This window comes from Solea senegalensis, linkage group LG14 (genome assembly GCF_019176455.1).
Source record: "Solea senegalensis isolate Sse05_10M linkage group LG14, IFAPA_SoseM_1, whole genome shotgun sequence".
NCBI lineage: Eukaryota > Metazoa > Chordata > Actinopteri > Pleuronectiformes > Soleidae > Solea > Solea senegalensis.
Window position 1 is genome coordinate 15,699,577 of NC_058034.1, and position 17,743 is coordinate 15,717,319.

General features: G+C 40.2%; 1 protein-coding gene across 1 annotated transcript; it reads left to right on the top strand.

Moving 5' to 3' along the window:
• On the top strand, positions 1-13,318 carry rexo1 (REX1, RNA exonuclease 1 homolog). The gene is made up of 16 exons (XM_044044220.1): positions 1-313; positions 1,295-3,144; positions 3,282-3,383; positions 4,854-5,061; positions 5,166-5,314; positions 5,769-5,906; positions 6,032-6,155; positions 6,620-6,745; positions 7,269-7,409; positions 8,040-8,153; positions 8,295-8,368; positions 8,785-8,895; positions 8,983-9,098; positions 9,193-9,331; positions 10,328-10,448; positions 12,114-13,318. Exons 1-16 carry the CDS (start codon positions 124-126, stop codon positions 12,200-12,202), a joined length of 3,792 nt encoding a protein of 1,263 aa, XP_043900155.1. The 5' UTR covers positions 1-123; the 3' UTR covers positions 12,203-13,318.
• Positions 13,319-17,743: the final 4,425 nt, after the last annotated feature.

Genomic DNA, 17,743 nt, shown 5'->3' on the forward strand with positions numbered 1-17,743 from the left:
AATCCAACATGGCACCGTAGGGACGTTGTTATTATTGTTCCGTCGCTCTTGCAGTTCGAAGGGAAAAAACGCGGACAAACGACCGAGTGATTCGTGCGGGCATGAGAGCATCACCCCGACATCATGTTACGGTCCACCGGCTTCTTTCGAGGGATCGAATGTCCGTTTTACACGGAGTGCACCGAGGGCAAAGACGGCAGGAATGGGTGTAACAGACCCTACTGTCACTTCAGGCACAGCCAGCAGAGACGAACGTCCTACGGAGCAACGACAGACGTTAAAAAGCAGAGAGACCTCCACTCCACACACAGAGGTGCTTAGCTTTGTTGTTATTATTACATGAAACCCGCAATTTACACGTGCATCCTTCAACGTCTCAGTCAAGACCATGTCTGTGTGTGAAACAGACACCAGTGATGGAAATATCCATGAGACAAAGGTGTAAAGCGGTTTTGTGTCGTCGTTGGACACTGTGCCACATTTGCATCACCTTATTAGATGTGTATCAGATTAAAGTGAAGAACAGGACAAACTAAAGCTATGAAATTAAGGGTGCATGCTAAGTAGCTAAGTAAAGAATGCGCTCAAACGTAATGAAGTGCTGTACTAAATGGAGAATGAAAACATTCCTGACACATAGGTAAAACCAGAATTCTTATCAGAACTTCACTTCTTGCTATGTATACCTAATACACTGACATCTAATATAAGTTCTACTGGAGGAATAAAGCAAACAAGAGTCTCTGCATTAGCATTGGAGTAGCAAATTATACAAGAGACATATTAGTCTGTGGTGAAATGTGTGTTGGTACAGTCATCTTGGGTATATTCCCTTATATCTCAACCCTTTTCCCTCAAAAAAGTATTCATGGATTTTTTCTGGCGTCAAAAACGTCTAGCCATCATTCACAAGTGGTACATATCTCATAGAGAGAGAGAAAGAGAGAGAGGGAAAGGGAGAGAGAGAGAGAGAACCAACACTCTCCTATATTGCAAGGAAAATAATTCCAGATCACCACTTAAATCTATTAATTTCTATCTTGGAACATAACCTACATCCCCTGAAAAGTTTACTATGGAGCATGGATAGAGTTTGGTTTTATATCACATTTTTAAGCTGCTTTGTCCAAAGGTTGAATCACATTTAATGATGGGTTGTAAATCATAGTATTCATGTAATTTCACTATGAGAGAAAACATAATAATTAACTAATTCAGCTGCATCTTGTTGGTTGTGTTACTTGCCTGTCCTTATTTGTTATTAACACTGTTTTCCTTGTCTCTCTCTCGGCAGAACAAGGTTATGATCCATTCAACCCAGAAGTAGTGAGGCCTCAGGAGCAGCAGAATGGAAAGCCGGATGACTCAGAAGACCTTGACGGAGCTCTGGAGCTGGTCAACAAGGCCATCGAGGAGGTCCGCAGTGAGGTGGAGAGGGAGAAGAGGAAGCTCTCTCGAATTGGGGATGAACCGTACAGTCCCAGCCCGAATGTCAGTTTGTCTTCGGGTGGTGCTGCTAAAAAGAAAAGGGCAACTTCACACATGGCCTATGATCCTGGCAGTTATCAGATCACATCAGGAGGTTATAATCCCACCCCTGGCTGCAGCAAGTACACCTTGGATTCAGATAACCAGGGGAAAAACAGTAACTCCATGGAATATGTTCCTACTTCAGTGAAAAAGCCTCCTACTCGGACACATGCTCACCAACCACCCTCTTCCCCTCCTACCACAAATAGTTCAAACAGTGCATTATCCTCCAAGTGTAAATACACTGTGGATAATTCAAGGCCATCTACAGACATGGAGTATGATCCACTCTCAAACTACTCAGCTGGAATCACAGTAAAAGGCAAGAGGGTTGAGGTGGCCCAAGCTGTTAGGACAGACGGGAGCAAGAAACAGAAACTGCTTGTGTGTGATTTGTCAGACGAGGAGTATGTTGTAGCTGTAAAAAAACCACAGCAGCTGACTGTAGACATGAGAAAATACACTTTCTCTGACTCTGATGGGGAGAGCTCTGGAACAGAGTATCGCCCCACCTCTCTTAGCAACCTCCAGCAGAGAAAAAACAACTCTGGATTAGCTGGTGTCACTTTTGGGAAGGAGAGAAAGGAGAGAACTGAAAGTGTATTAAATGCTCTGACACAGAAGAATAAACAGGACTTTCATATGAAACAAAAGAGCAGTCCAGAGAAAATGAAGATGGCTAGTCGAACAGGTCATGAGAAAAGTGTTAAATCTGATAAGATCCATAAACTTGAAAAAGATTTAAACAAACAGTTTAGCACTAAGAGTAGTAGCAGCAGTAGTAAGGACAAAAGTTCAATCAAGAGCTCAAACCAGGTGTCTGCAAAAAAGGAAAATAAGAGTCTTGGGAAGAGAGATGACAGAAAAATCATAGTGAAGGAAAAGACAAGGGACAAAATTCAGAAGGAAGGCAGAGACGAAAAGAGAACTGATGGGAAGATCAAAGCTGTGGAAAAGGTCAAAACGGACTTGAGCAAAAGAGATAAAGACTCAGATAATGGTGCGAGGGAAAGCAAGAAAGACAGATTATTAGACAAGGGAAAGGAACACAGCAAGAATAAGGACCACTTACATAAAAATGGTAAACTTGATGGTAGTAAAAGAGAAAAGGATGTGAAGAGAGTCATTAAAAGCTGTTCTCATAGTGGGAGCAGTCGCAGTTCCAGTAAAGGGAGTTCTGCAAACAGCAATAAGATGAAGCAAAACATAGGCTCATCAAATGAGAAAAGATCTAAGAAACGACAGCATGTGAGTCTGAGCCATGCTGATCTGTTCGGAGATGAGAGTCCAGAGGAAGCTCAACCAATAGAGGTTGATGACAGTGATGATGATTCAGAGGAGGTTTTGGTGAGAAAATCAGCCGATGCCTTAAAGAGGGGATCCCTAAACAAGAGGAAAGCTTCTGAGCTGACTCCGTCTTCCTCTGATTATGAGGGTGACTACGGCATGGAGGGCAGCAGTGCAGGTAAGGACGAGGTCGATCATATTGGAATCGACTTCTCCAGCTTCCAGGACGAGCTGGACTTTGACTCTGATCCCATGGAGGAGTGTTTGCGTATCTTCAACGAATCCAAGGATGTGAAGAAGGAAGACAAGGGGCGGCAGACTAAACTGGTATTGCTGTTTTGTTCTTCTTTCCATACTCATTTTGTGTCTTCTTCATTTGCCACATACTGGTTTTGTTTGGACATTTTGCTCTTGCCAGGCAGTGGAATTAGATTTGAAAAAACATTGTGTGTTTTTCCTCTCAGCCCTCCAGGGATTCAGTGGAGGAGGGAAGCACAGAGAGCACTTTAACCACTCTCTTCCCTGGTCAAAAGAAGAGAGTCTCTCATTTTGTTGCCAAAGGAAATGTAAGTTATACAACTTCTTCATCCATCACACAAGGATGTAACAAGGCAGTAATGAACACATTATATCTGTCTGTTTTATAAACCATAACATCAGGATACAACAATCTTTATTATCTTTATTTTTTTATTACAGTGTCATGCATAGAAAACAAGTTCAGCCCAAACTGGCCTACAAGACACTTATATTCAGAAATACAGACCAGTAGGCCAGTGAATGACATACATTACTGATAATATTGAACATAAAAACTGTTCTGATGTTTTTCCATGCTTTAGACACATAGTTGGCAAACTAAATTACTACTCCACTGTGTCATCGTCAGTGCACCAGAACATTTCCAGATTTTTGGAATACATTTCACTCAGTATGTGTTCTCTGTCATGACACTGTTGTGAACTCAAGGTCGTCACCTGTGACACCAAAGGCCTGACAAATTTCAGTAGAACATAATATGCTATTGTTCTGTAGTGGGTCACGAGGCGATATAATGACATTTATCTTGGCCAAAGGCAGTGTGTGCTTCTGCTGGTGCGATTACATCACACAAGGAAGTGTGATATGAGACTAAGTGGGGCTTTCCAGTGGGTCTGATTTGACTGTAAACCAGCTGTCAAAAGGATAGTGAGCTAACCAGTCCGCTGAGGTCTCATCACTTTCTCATGGTGATTTTCTTTTTTTACAATCAGAAGATTTAATAAAAATGCCTGTTTTCATTTCTTGTCCACATGAATTTGAGCTATTATCATTTAATTACACAATACTTAGCGTGTATGTGGTATACTCAATGTAAACCGATCAAAAACACTGAATATAAATGACAAATTCAGCATTTATATGGTCATTAACTGAGAGACACGTGTGACAATATTCAACATGACGTCTTAGGCACTTTAATTGCACTTTCAACGATAATTCCATCTAAATTATTTAATGGAAAACAAGTTCAGTGCCCACTCTCTCTTCAGCATAATTTTGACATACTGGTCGACCTCTCCTCTCGTTGTGTTTTTGTGGTTGCTGTTTATTTTGCTGCTTGTGTGTATGGGGTTGTTGTTGTGGCAGAATGAATTACTGTGTGATTGTAGATGATGATATGAAACCAAACACAGGGTTCCCACAAGTCCTTGAAATTCTTGAAAGTTTTGAAATCCTAGAAAGAAGTTCAGTTGACATTGAGATAAATGTCTCCCACCGTTTGTTACAACACCACTCACTGTTTCATGTGCCCTGCATTGCTTGATGCTTGAGCTGTAATTACTAGTGATGACCCATCGGTGCATTCGGTCCTTCAATTTGAGACTTCCACATATACAATTATCAGAGAAAGGTATGAGACATGTGGGTGTTGTCCCTGAACCATCAGTTGCAGTTAATCCGCTATTATTAAGATTAATGATTTGATCTATTCCTTGCCCTGTAATAAGAGTCCTATTAGAAACTTGGTAATAAAACTTGTTCCTGTTTTTCAGGCTGACGCACCTTTTAAGACGGTGCGTACATACAAGAGACCCACCGCCCAGGAGGTCTGTTACCAGCGAATGCAGCTGGCGCAGCAGCAAGCTGCCCAGCTTTCTGCTTCAGTCAAAACTGCCTCACGGAGTTCCAACCCCAGCTTCTCTGGAGAGAGGAAGAGAATAGCACACCGTCCCAACCCACAGATAACATCATCCAAATCAAGTATGAGCATCTCCACTACTCTGATGTTTCACCATTCAGCATGGGGGGGTTCACATTCTGGTTTCAGATTTTAAAGACACATCTGTGTACATTTGTCTAACTAGGTTCAGCAGATGCTAAATCAGCTGTGAGTCGAGTGCTATCGCCCAGCCAATCTCATCAGACTGTCAAGGCTCAAACGACTGCTGGTATTTTGTCTAAGACCACGTCTACCGTAATGGCAAAGAGGGTGGCACACACACCAACCATGAAGGTATCTCGAGGTTTCTGTAGCTTGTTTTTGTCATTTGGTTCAAGTTGTGTCTCGTTCTTATTTTTTTCTTCAAACTTTCAGGCTACACATTTTACAGTGTTTTGTGGGGAAATGTTGCTCTAATCCAGCCTTTTCCAAACTGTGGGGTGGGCCCCCCTGGGGGGGCGTGGAGACTTTCCGCAAATTCTGTTTTTTTCAAAAGTCCTAACTAAAGTTTAGCAGGTGGAACTTTTGGTCTCGCTGTAAGCCGGACTCATTTAACTGACGTACCACAACAAAATCTATACACTGGTGACAAGATTTGGATAATAGAGAAGTTTCTGACAGGGGCAAAAAGAAAAATGTCTTCCTCCAAAGGGGGGCCCAACAAAAAAAGTTTGAGAACCACTGCTCTAATCTGTATTGTGAGTGTGATTTACTGCCAGTGTTCTCTGTTTAATTTGACCTGTTTTAGAGTACTTCAATGAAACGACCCATCATCCCCTGTGAGTTTGGGGCCAAAGTTCCTACCAACATCCGCCAGCGCTACCTCAACACTTTCATCGATGAATGTGTGAAATTCTGCCCATCGGAAGATATTGCCTTCGAGATGGTAAGAATAAAACCCACTGTGATCTGTTTTGAAAGGGTGATAGTGTGTGTTCAGGACTCTCGTTTATTTTCCAGTAGAATAAGCCATTTCTTAGACAGTGAAAGAAGTGTTTATCATTTTTGCAGGCCCTTGAAGAGGAGAAGCTGGTATATGACCGAAGTAGCAGTAAGAACATCTACCTCAATGTAGCTGTCAACACTCTGAAGAAGCTACGCAGCAAGAGCAGCTCCTGTCCCTCACCTGCCACCAGTATGTCTCTCCCCACTCATTCCCTGTGCACAAACAGTACATTATACAGAATTGTCTGTCATTATTCGCATGTTTTTTTTTTTTTGTTCTTGAACAAAATATGATTTCACCTTGAAGTCATAGTGACAGCCAGTGATAATAATGTGGTACAAAAACAATAACTTGATGCAAAAACACAGAAATGGTCAGCCTTTTATTTCAATGAGGGGTCATTTTTCTAACAATTCTCTTGAAAATGGCTGGTTTACCTGTTCACAGTAATATTATTTGTTGTAGAAATGGCAGTAAAAATAGTCAGACATTGGGTCATGATAGTTTGTCACCATAAAAATGTGGGTCCCCGCTCCCCATATAAAAGATTGGGAAACTCTTTATGAATATACAATATGTAATGGCATTTTACAAGATGTATTGGATTTTATCACATTTATTTCAGTTGTGTACGTGTGTGCGTGTGTTTACAGAGGAGCCGGGGTTACTTGCCAACAGGAAGGCCCAGTCTCACGAGGAAGTGCTGGGGGGTCGTCTGGCTGCTACAACCAGCTTCACTGTCAACAGGATGGGAAAACAGCAGGAGGAGAAACTCAGTGGTGAGGGGACACATTTCATTTCTCTTCAGCCAACAACAAATTATGATCCTATATGTTATGACATACAGGATCATGCTTTCAGTGTCTTTTTCAGTTCCTTTTTTACTGCAAACTGTCTGCCCCATATTGTGACATCAGAAACATGCTTCCAAAATGTTAGTACAATTAAAAGGACTTCTCATTTGTCTGATTAAGAGGAAACTCTTTTAATTATTTATCAAACAGAAAATACAAGCACTTATCTTTTGCACAAGCACAGATGCACCACCATTTGTCCCATCTCTGTCGTAGTTAATTCAAAACAGTTGATGGACTATTGAAAATCCATTGGAAAAATAACTTTTGTTCAATTAAAAAAAAAAATAGCATTGCTCAATTGGACATATGACATATATCTTGGGGATATACACTGGATGTACTACTTTATTAACACTGCCAATCTTAACCCAGTCCAGTTTGAGATTAGCATGAGTCCATGTGTATGCATGATTTATTCATTTAATTTTACTCTGTCTGTGTCTAGGAGCCACACTGTACATGAAGCTGAAGTCATATCTGATGACAGAAGAGCAGCTTCAGGAGCACGGATACCCAAGAGTAAACCCAGAAGCCCCTGGCAAAGCACTGATATACAACCTTCCAGAGAAAAAACCCCCTGCAGACCGTAAGTGTTTCTCCCATAGCTCTTGATGTAGATGTATGGTCCAGCAGATGGTTATACTGTGTGTATGTGTATGTGTATGTATATATATATATATATATATATGTATATATATATATGTATATATGTATATATGTATATATGTATATATATATGTATATACATATATATATGTATATCTATATATATATATGTATATATATATATTTATGTATATACATATACATATATAGATATACATATATATATATATATATATATATATATATATATATATATGTGTGTGTGTCTCTTTATTACTTTCAAAATCCCCTCTACTGTTGAAACCTCCAAGCTTTAAACCTACATGCTGAAAACCTTTTCGAGTAAGTGATTTTGTCTTTGAAAAGTATTCATTTTAAAGACAAGGTTGTCTCCAAACTCAGACAGATTTGCTGGGGCACTGATGACAAATCCTGAACTCAAGACGTTTATTATTAGTTTAAAGAAGCATAAACAAACTGCGGTGTTTCCCGTACAACAGTATTACAGTGGGTGTGGCCATACCTTGCTCTGGTGCTGACACATGACACACAGAGGTTTGGCTGGTGCGTATGTGAGAGTAGTTGACAGGCTCTGCAATGTTTTTCCCAGCATTTTCCAAGATATGCTGTCGATGTGGGGCAGAATACAAAATCAACGTTAATGGCAACTGTGTCCGAAAGGAGGAATGCAGTCATCACTGGGGACGATTACGCAGACATAAAGGTATGTCATAGTTTTTATTATTTACATTTATTTAGTGTAAATGTCATGTATAAAATTGTCGATTTCCCAACTTTATCCATTGCCGTCCTCAACTTCCTCAACGTCAGTTCCTGACTTTATCTCTTTTGTCCTCTCCATCAGTCGCTGGAGGCTGGGAGACCAGTTACAACTGCTGTGCTGCCGCTGTGGGCGCTCCAGGATGCCAAGTGGCAAAGGTACAAACGTTGTGCAGCAGAAAATGACTGGGATAGGTTTACAGCATCAACATTAACTCCATTTCTGCATCTGTTGTTGATTGTTTTGCGTTAAATGTCATCATAAGAAGCGCGGTGCACACATGATAGAAACAATTCATATCTCAAAACTCTCATTCTTGTATTTTGTACTTTGGTTAATATTTTTGATTTAATCTTAATTAGTACTGCTTTTAAAAAATCTATAACACAGGAAATATTTAACTTAAGTGTGACTTGAGTTTGACCACTAGAGGTCAGAGGTCAGTTTCCTTTATTTTTGTGTCTCCCAGTTGAACATAAAATGCTCCCAGAATTAGTTTCAAAGGCAATGTCAAAGCTTCTTTATTTGTTTTTGATATTGAGTCTCTGAGTTGACGTTTTCCATACTTCTACAGCAACATGTTCAGGACGGACGTAAGGAGCTATTAGATGGTTATGTGTCAACTTTCAGTAAACCTCTGCCTCCAGATGGCAATGGAGGGGTGTTTGCTTTGGACTGTGAGATGGTGAGTGATCTCAAATCTGTCTAATCTAATTCTCAAAGTGAGTTTTATTATATTTTGAGGGGGTTATTTACCTCTTCTGTGTTACAGTGTTATACAAAACTGGGCCTGGAACTGACGAGAGTGACCGTCATCGACTCAAAGATGAAAGTCATCTACGACACCTTTGTCAAACCTGTAAAGAAAGTGGTCGACTATAACACGCGGTGAGTTTGTGTCTTTCAACTGGCATTGAAAACACAACAATTCTTTGTGTTGTGTTTTTGTAACGGCAGCGTTCATTTCATACTTGATCCACAGGTTTTCAGGTGTGACAGAGGAGGACTTGGAGAATGCCACCATCACTCTGAGAGATGTTCAGGCCGTGTTGCTCAGTATGTTCAGCGCTGACTCCATCCTGATTGGACACAGTCTGGAGAGTGACCTCCTCGCCCTGAAGGTACCATCAGTATTTTTTTCAAGGAAATCTATGCATTTATTCAGTGGTTTTCAAACTTTTTATACCAAGTACCACGAGAGAATATTGAGCTCTGGAAGTAACACCGTTATCACCAACATTAAAATACAGTGGTTTAAATAGGTCAAGCAAAGTAGGAGGAGGAGACAGATTTATTCCCGATAAGATAATTTGCTCTCTCATCATCCTCCTCTTCCTCACATATACTTCACACACTGGTATAGTGAAATTAGTTTAAGATGGAGCGTGAGATAAGGGGACTCTTATTATTATTTTGTTATTTGTTTCATTTTCTATGTCAAAATGCCTCCGCTCATTAGAAGAGTATTTCTGATTTTCCTCCACGTGCCACCAGAGGGAGCTTGCATACCACTGGTGGTACCACAGTTTGAGAACCATGGGTTTAGATTAGTTTACCAGAGGTACTTGTCCATAAATGTCTTATTTACAACCAGTTTAAATGAATAATAAAGCCCCTCATGAGATAAAAATGTAAATTGCTTGAAGTCATTTAATTTTTTAAAAATAACATGCGAAATATTCATTGTAAAATTTTGCAGCTGTGGACATAAAATACACCAGTGTTTTATTTTTTGTAATACTCACTTTTTTAAAGACGCCAAACTATTGTGACCCATACCACAATATAAAAAATATTGTAACAATGTCATTTTGAATTGGTAACCTAACTATTTCTATGTTTAGCAAATTAATTACAACTTAATTTTATTTCTTTTTATTTAAAACATAAACATATACATCTTAAGTAAAAGGTCGGAAAAAATCTGCAAATTATAAAAATATCTCCCATGACCTAACTGTCTTTTGGAATCACTGACATGCAGTATTAATATATTATTGTAAATCAAGAGTTCCCAGAAAAATCCTAATTCAAAATACTGAATACAAATACTGTAAGGAGTGGGATAAAAGAAATGCTTTCAATAATATCCACTGTCTCTTTCTGTTCATTTCCAGCTTATCCACAGTTCAGTCATAGACACAGCCATCGTGTTCCCTCACCGCCTTGGCTTGCCCTACAAACGTGCCTTGAGAAACCTGATGGCTGACCACCTCAAACGCATCATTCAGGACAACGGTGAGAAACATTACACAGGACAACCAGTGTTGATGTGTAGCCAGTGAATGAATATCAGTGTTGCAGTCAAAGTCAGAGACAATGATTTGAATGCAGAATTGGCTCATAAATCTAAATGTGAATCTGACTGCATGTTGGCCACGTCACCAGCAGTTGTCACTCACCCACACTGATGAAACGGTTTACAGCACAACTCAAGATTCCTTAAGATACCATTGTCGCTTTCACAAACCTTTCTTATCTCTTTCTTTGTCATCCAACCTTAAAGCTGCTGCATGGAAAACATGGAAAACAGCAATAATTAGCATTTTAAACAGTTATTGAAACCTCAGTTTAAAACAACAAGGTGTGTAGGTTGCCTGTGCGTTCTCTCTGGGGGCTCCGGCTTCCTCCCACAGTCCAAAAAAATGCAATTAAGATCAATCGGACACGTTGGGTGTGAGAGTGATTGGTTGTTTGTCTGTGTGTGTTGGCCCTGTGATGGACTGGCAACCTGTCAGCTGGGATTGGCTCTATCCCAACACGACACTCATGTGGAGTGAAAGCTGTCTTCGCAAAGCACATGACAAGAGGAGAAATGAGTGACAAAGTGGAGGAGGTGATAGTCACAGAGTAGGCGTCTTCATTTTTAAGTCATCTCCGCTGCAGACCCTCAGTTTTCCTCTCCTCTGGTGGAGAAGTTTTTGAGTTGGGTATTAAGGTCTTTTAGGTTTGATAACAGCTGGCGTTTCTGAGCCATACCTGCAGCTCACTGTGTTTGACAAACAAATCTGGCAACCCACGCGTTGAATTGCTATTGCTGTTGTCGAATTGCTGTTTCCTTAATCTCTGACGATACATCATGGTCATTTTATGACTTAATAATACTCTTCTTATTTTAAAGTAATGTGCCAGTGAAGGCGATGGGGAAGACAACGTCCCTGTCCCTGTCAGTCTGTTCTTAGGCAGGCTCAGAGGAGAGTGATTGACCCATCACATGTCCTCCACACAGAGTATGAGCTTTTACCATCCGGCAGACTTTACAGAAAACTCAACTGTTTTAAAAACAGTGGACTCATGGTGCTTTTATTATCATTATGTTAGTATTTTTATTATTTATTATGAGTATTGGGTGCGTGCAATATGTATAAAGTGTATATGCTGTTCATTTTGAGTGTTATATTTTGTCACGTGTTGTTTTTATTGTATCAGTGAAGGCGTTATTGTACAAATCAAGTCCAAGACAAATGTCTCCATGAGGACAATAAAAATGTATCGTATCGTATCTTTAAGTGGGACATGAAGAAGACAAGAGGTCTGTTTGTTTTATTCTCTGGAGGTACAGTATCATGAGGACATTTTTAATGGTTCTTTCAGATTTCCATGACATTTAACACAAAAATTTAATCCAGAATGAATAGTAAAAACATTGGTATTTAAACACCACCATTAAGTAAACATGCTTGCACAACTAATGACCGTAACCATAAGTGAATTGAATAGGCTAACACTGTGACTGTAAACATGTTAAACTGTCGATGTAAAGTTGCAGGTTAAAGTTAATTGATCTTCTTTGATTTTCTTCAAATTGAAATTGCCCTGTTTTTGTGTGGTTTTTCATTTAAAAAAGAAAAAAGAAAAAAAGAAGAAATCATTTGGTTTGATTGTTTGTCTGTGTGTTTCCAGTGGAGGGCCACGACTCGAGTGAAGATGCCTCTGCCTGCATGGAGCTGATGATGTGGAAGCTCAAAGAGGATGCGAAGGTTAAAAGATGACCCCTGACCCCCTCTACTTCACTTTCCTCAGCTGGACGTCCTGTTGGTTGCAGGGAGACAGAAGTTCGGGAGACCTGTGCCCGCTCTCAGAGAGTGGAGGTCAGAGGTCAGAGATGGTTCAGCACAGTGGGACATATTCAGCTGAACAGACTGAGAGGAGCTCAGTTGCTAACGCCGACTTTATCTGACACGAGAAACATGAAGGCCTTCAAAGCAATAGGAGCCCATCTGACAGTGTTTTCTTTAGTTTTGTTGTTATTTCACCTCTAAACAACGTTAGTTTAGCAGTATTTCTGTTATTTAAGTGGCGTCAGTTAAGGCCTCAAAACAGTTTATAAATAAAATATAAACCTTTCTTACAGGAGAACTACTCAACATGCCGGGGCATTGTCTGCTGAACGACGACGATGATAGATATGATATTCATGTTAGACTCTGTCCTCAGCCTAAATTGCACTATAGAAATGCTCTCGTCGCATCGGGCCAAAGTTTGAGTACCTCATCTGTGTTCAAATGCATTCACTTCTTCTTCTTAATAACACAGTACTCGTTTCATAGTTACACTTAAGTGCATTGTTGTCTTAGTCTGTCGGGCGTTGCTATGTAAAATGCACTTTGCACCTCGTTTATCGTCAGTGATGCTCTTGTTTATATGGCGGGTTTTGTTGTGTTGGTTTGCTCTCAAACCTGATTAATCCTATAATACTTGATTATTAAGAACATCCCGAGCAGACGTGTAAACTCTGTGCTATGACCTGTTTGGTGGAGCTGAAAGAACATATCGCTCTGTTTTCATAGTTCGGTCTCACTGCATGAAGTAACAACAACATAGGTCATGCTGATACTAGCTATGAAGTGTTAATATTTCATGAAGACAAGAATAGGTTCAGTGTTGTCGAATTAACCCCTGGTTATTACAATTTACACTTATCATTTAGTGTATATCAGCTAACGTGCTGTTTTATGTTGGAAAAGAACCCCTGAGTGCTGTACATATGCAGTTTCTTTTTGTATTTTTGGTTGTTAATCTTTTTCTATTAAAAAAAATTAGTTAAAATAAGATCCCTGCTTCTGCCCTTTCTAATGAAACCTTCACTAAATGCTGGGCTAACCCGGAGTGACAACTGGTGTGGTCTGAGATGATCTTCTACGTACCTCGTTATTTATTTAAGACATTTTGTATTTAACCTTTATTCAATCAGGAAAATACACATTGTGTCATGGCCAAGACGAGCAGCAGCACACTTACAAACAAACAAAGTACAATAAGGTTACAGACGGCAGTGATGCTCAGTTTGAACTTCAGTGGGTCATCTTGACCACATCTACGTGTTTAAATGCATTGAGTTGCTGCTTTGTGATTGGCTGATGAGATATTTACTCAGTCATTTTACTATTTTACTCTATTTACTCTGTCTGTCTAGTAGTTCAACTTTAAACAAAACACTACTTGATAGATACTCCATATTAAAGCGTATTACATTTACTTTTTACATTTTACAGATCATAACCTGCCTTTTTCTCAAATAGTTTATTTTATTTTTACTCCGTTTAAGTGCTCCTTTGCCTCAGTAAATCTCATATCAACAATATTTCTGCTGCCAAATAGTTTTTGACAGTGTGACTGCTTCTTCTCGGGTACAGTGCTGGGCCCCTAATGGCCACTCTCTATATACTAAATATATATATATCCTTAACAGCAGGTGCAGTGGCAGTAATTCTCTCTTCAGCAGATGTGTAAAGTGGAAGAAAATGGGAGAGAAATGCTAAACGGAGAGGCCCATCCTTTCTTCGGTGTGTTTGCCTATTAAGCTCCTCCCGTCACATGTCAGTATGCATTTCCCCAGACCGAGCCACAGAGCGCAGGTATTAAAAGAGCCAGTTAGCTGAGATCAATACCAACACATTGTCCCAGTGACAGGGAAGGGGGGCGTCCTTGTGTTTACCGAGTGTTGCAGAGATTCTGAACATGTGGAGCGAAGCAGCTTAAGGGTCGTCTTCATTATCAAATTCGATCAGTGCCTCTCTCTTTCTCTCTCCCTCTCTCTCCGCTGTGATCACCTTTAACTAGTGGGGGGGGTGTCTGCAAGCTGAGGCTCTGAAAGTGACCCCATGCTGGGAGATGAAGAGCTGCATTATCTTCTCTGAGAGCTTCCGTAAATAAACATTATGTACTGCCCACATCCTAAAGAGACCTGAAGCAATTCAATCAGTCACTTGTCCTGCAGAAAAACGTGATCATAATATTGAACTGGAGACATTGGAGGACGTCAGTCTGAACCCAAACCTCTTCTGGCATTCTTATAAGACAAAACAATAATACAAATAATCTTTAAGTACTGAGCATATAGTTCTTAAGTCCTTATACTAAACTTACTGCTACGTTAATTCATCATTAGTTCAAATATCAATTTATTAGGGTTTTTTTGTCTCAACTTTAGCACAAAAAAAGGTATGTATAATTTTTATCACATTAAGTGGAAAAAAAAGTGGAAGTGCAACTCGCATAACTCATGACTCGTTCCAAAAAGGATTAAAAGACAAATTACCACTGAGCAGAAAATTACTTTTGATACATGTCATATACTTTAAGTTTAAAATGTAACTTCAACTTCCACCAAAGTAATTCTCTGGTAAGATACTTTTACTCTAAAAGTATCCCTTTAAGATACTTTATACTTTTGTAAGACTGTCTCACCCTCAGCTGCTTGACCTTCCCTCTGGCACTCTCGCCCAATTATTAAGAGTCTAATCTTTACTCAGTCCCTACCATTGATCTGCTTATTGCTATGCTCCCACAGGGCCGTGCAGCAGATCATAAGAACTTAATTGGGAGTTAATAGATCTCTGGGTTGTATTGTGTAAGAGGAGTTATTACAGTCTGGGGCAACCTTTAAAACTCATTTTACATCAGACAAATTGATTACTTCATTGTTCATATGTTCATTTCGTCTCTGCCCATCATAACATGACATTCCGAGGCCATCTCCATGTGTGCGTTTGAGATTCGTGTGCTGTTTGTAGCCAGGTCAATGTCACTCTCTAAGCCCCGAGTGTGTCATAGCCAGTGTCAGGCCTCACAGCGTGATCCTGGCGCTCAGAGAGCAGCTTAGGACGAGTGACTGACCTGCCGCCTGCGCTCCCTGTCTCCCTCAGGTCAAAGGCCAGCCGGCCCCATTGATCACCCCGATGAAGAACTCTTTAGCTCCCCCGCCTGCTCTCCCTGCTTTGGCCAACATGCTCCCGGACTAACATCCCGGCCCCAGAAAGGCCTCACAGTTGTTTTGCATGCCGATCGATCCATTTGGTGTCTGGGGGGGTGGGGACGGGTGCCGTCCTTTGAGATAACTGACAACTACAAAGCTCCCCTCCTGACAGGCCCTTGTCAATACAAATTTCCACTATTGATAAGTAATTAGAGAAAGCCTGAACATACGGGAGGTTTGCTTTATAAAGCATCTGTTAAACAGGGGGACATTAACAAAAAACGCAAAAGAAAAGAAAGAAAGAATAGACTGAAATTTACTCCCCCTCCGCCCTCGTCACTGTTCTCAACAGATTCCCAATTTCCATTTGGTTTATTCCTTTAATGATGTCATGCATGAACACAGTTGGTCTAAAGCAGATAATTTTAGTCGTCAAATATGGTCCTAATTGTGATTATTTGCTGCTTTTTTTGTTTTAATACTGAATCTGTTTGGTTTAGAGGCTTTTTAGTCAATGTTTTGCGTGTTTGATGCGTCACCAGGACTGATATTGTCTCCTCAACACCACAGAATGATGCAAATAACAGGTGTAACTATATTTCTATATTACATATTGAGGGTTACGGATTTACTGGCCAGTTGCAAGAATGTTTAAAATATGTTAAAATGGTTTGTTGCTGTCTCTCAGTTTTAACGTAAACTGTAGCTGTCACTCATGTAAAACCTAATCAACAAGTTAAATTAAATAATACAATTTTAAACAAAAATATAAAAGTGTGTGTACTAAACTTGGCACCTATAGATCTATATGAGTCCGTGGAAGGCACTTTTACTACTTGCCAACACTTTTTTGGTTAAAGTTGATGAATCAATAACGTTTGTTCTTGTAACATACAGGGTAATTTCCAAGTCATTTAAATAATTTGTATTATAAAAAAATACACATTTTTCATAAATGACACTTTATAAGATGTTGCAATTTGTGGTTAATGGCTTCAATTACAGTTGCAGGTGTTATAAAGTCACTAATAGTGAACTAAAACAACACTGTTGAGCCATAAATATAAATATCTTGCTCTCTATTCCGCTTTTAAATGTTTATTAGTAACTAATAAATGTTTTAAGAAAGGGTAATAACTCATAATGTGACCTTTAAGGGTTGTTAAAGCTGTCACATTCAGACATAGTTCTTGTTAATGGCCTGTAGCATCTCTAAGTGATTTAAAATCTTAACAAAAGTTGCAATGTAAATGATTTTGTAGGATCAAAGAGCCTCCAAATAATATTAAATATTCCAACGTCCTTATACGAGGATTACTCAACAGTTTACTTTTTCTTCTTGTGTCAAATGTTCTAACAAGTGAACTTTTAAAAGTTTGACTCTGTGCAGGAGGAAGTTGTTTTGGTGCAAAGCAGTAAGGTTTGTGTAAATCCCCCTGGTGCTGTGTGACAACACTTATTAAACCCGCATGCGAGTTTCCACCTGTTCTGCAGTGAGACTGTTGTCAGTAATGTGCCTCAGTTTTTGTTTTTTTTGGTCTTTTATTCCCTGTAATCCATGCATGTGCAAGTGGATCCTCTAAGACCAGGATAAGTCCTTTTCAAGCAGTTTAAAACACAACAGGAGGCACTAAAATCCACTAACTCCTCATTTACCGCTGCACTCCAGTCTTTTCAAAGCAACTCACGACCTGGTGATTGGACCAGACTCGTCTCTTCAGCCAGTGGAACGCTAGTGAGACCTGGAGGACGATGGGAGTCAGTTAGCAGTTAGTTTGGAAAGTGAGGAGCTAATCAAGGTCTGGACTGTGGTCACCAGAATGGCTTGGAGGTGAACGTGGCCAAGGCCTGCAGAAGGGGAAATGATCTGGAGGGAGGGAGGTAGGACGATGGGGGGGAGTGCAGTGAGTGAGTCAGTGGTAGCAGCTCCGGGATGGGGAGGGTCACACACAACCACACTCTTTGTGTGCCTTTAATCCCCCCAGCCAACACAGCTTTGGCCAGGTTTCATCATGAAAGTGCCATGAAATAACTACTTTTTTTTCCCTCTGCTCGCAGTAAATCTCCCCTAATCCTGCGGGCTGCGGAGACAAAGGCCTCTGGGACCTAATCCTGGAGCTTTTAGTGGGGCTGAGGAGGCTGGTCGACAGAGGCTCTTCTAAATGACTTATTTCTATCGGACACTAATATAGCTTGACAGCCAAGAACGGCGAAAGGAGGAGGAAAAAAAAAGGAGCCAGGGTTAAAAAAGGAAAAAAAGAGCACAAACATTTTCACATATTCTGGGAGTCTGAGCTGTTTATTGTGTGCAAGGCGCAGAGGAAGAAGTGAACCA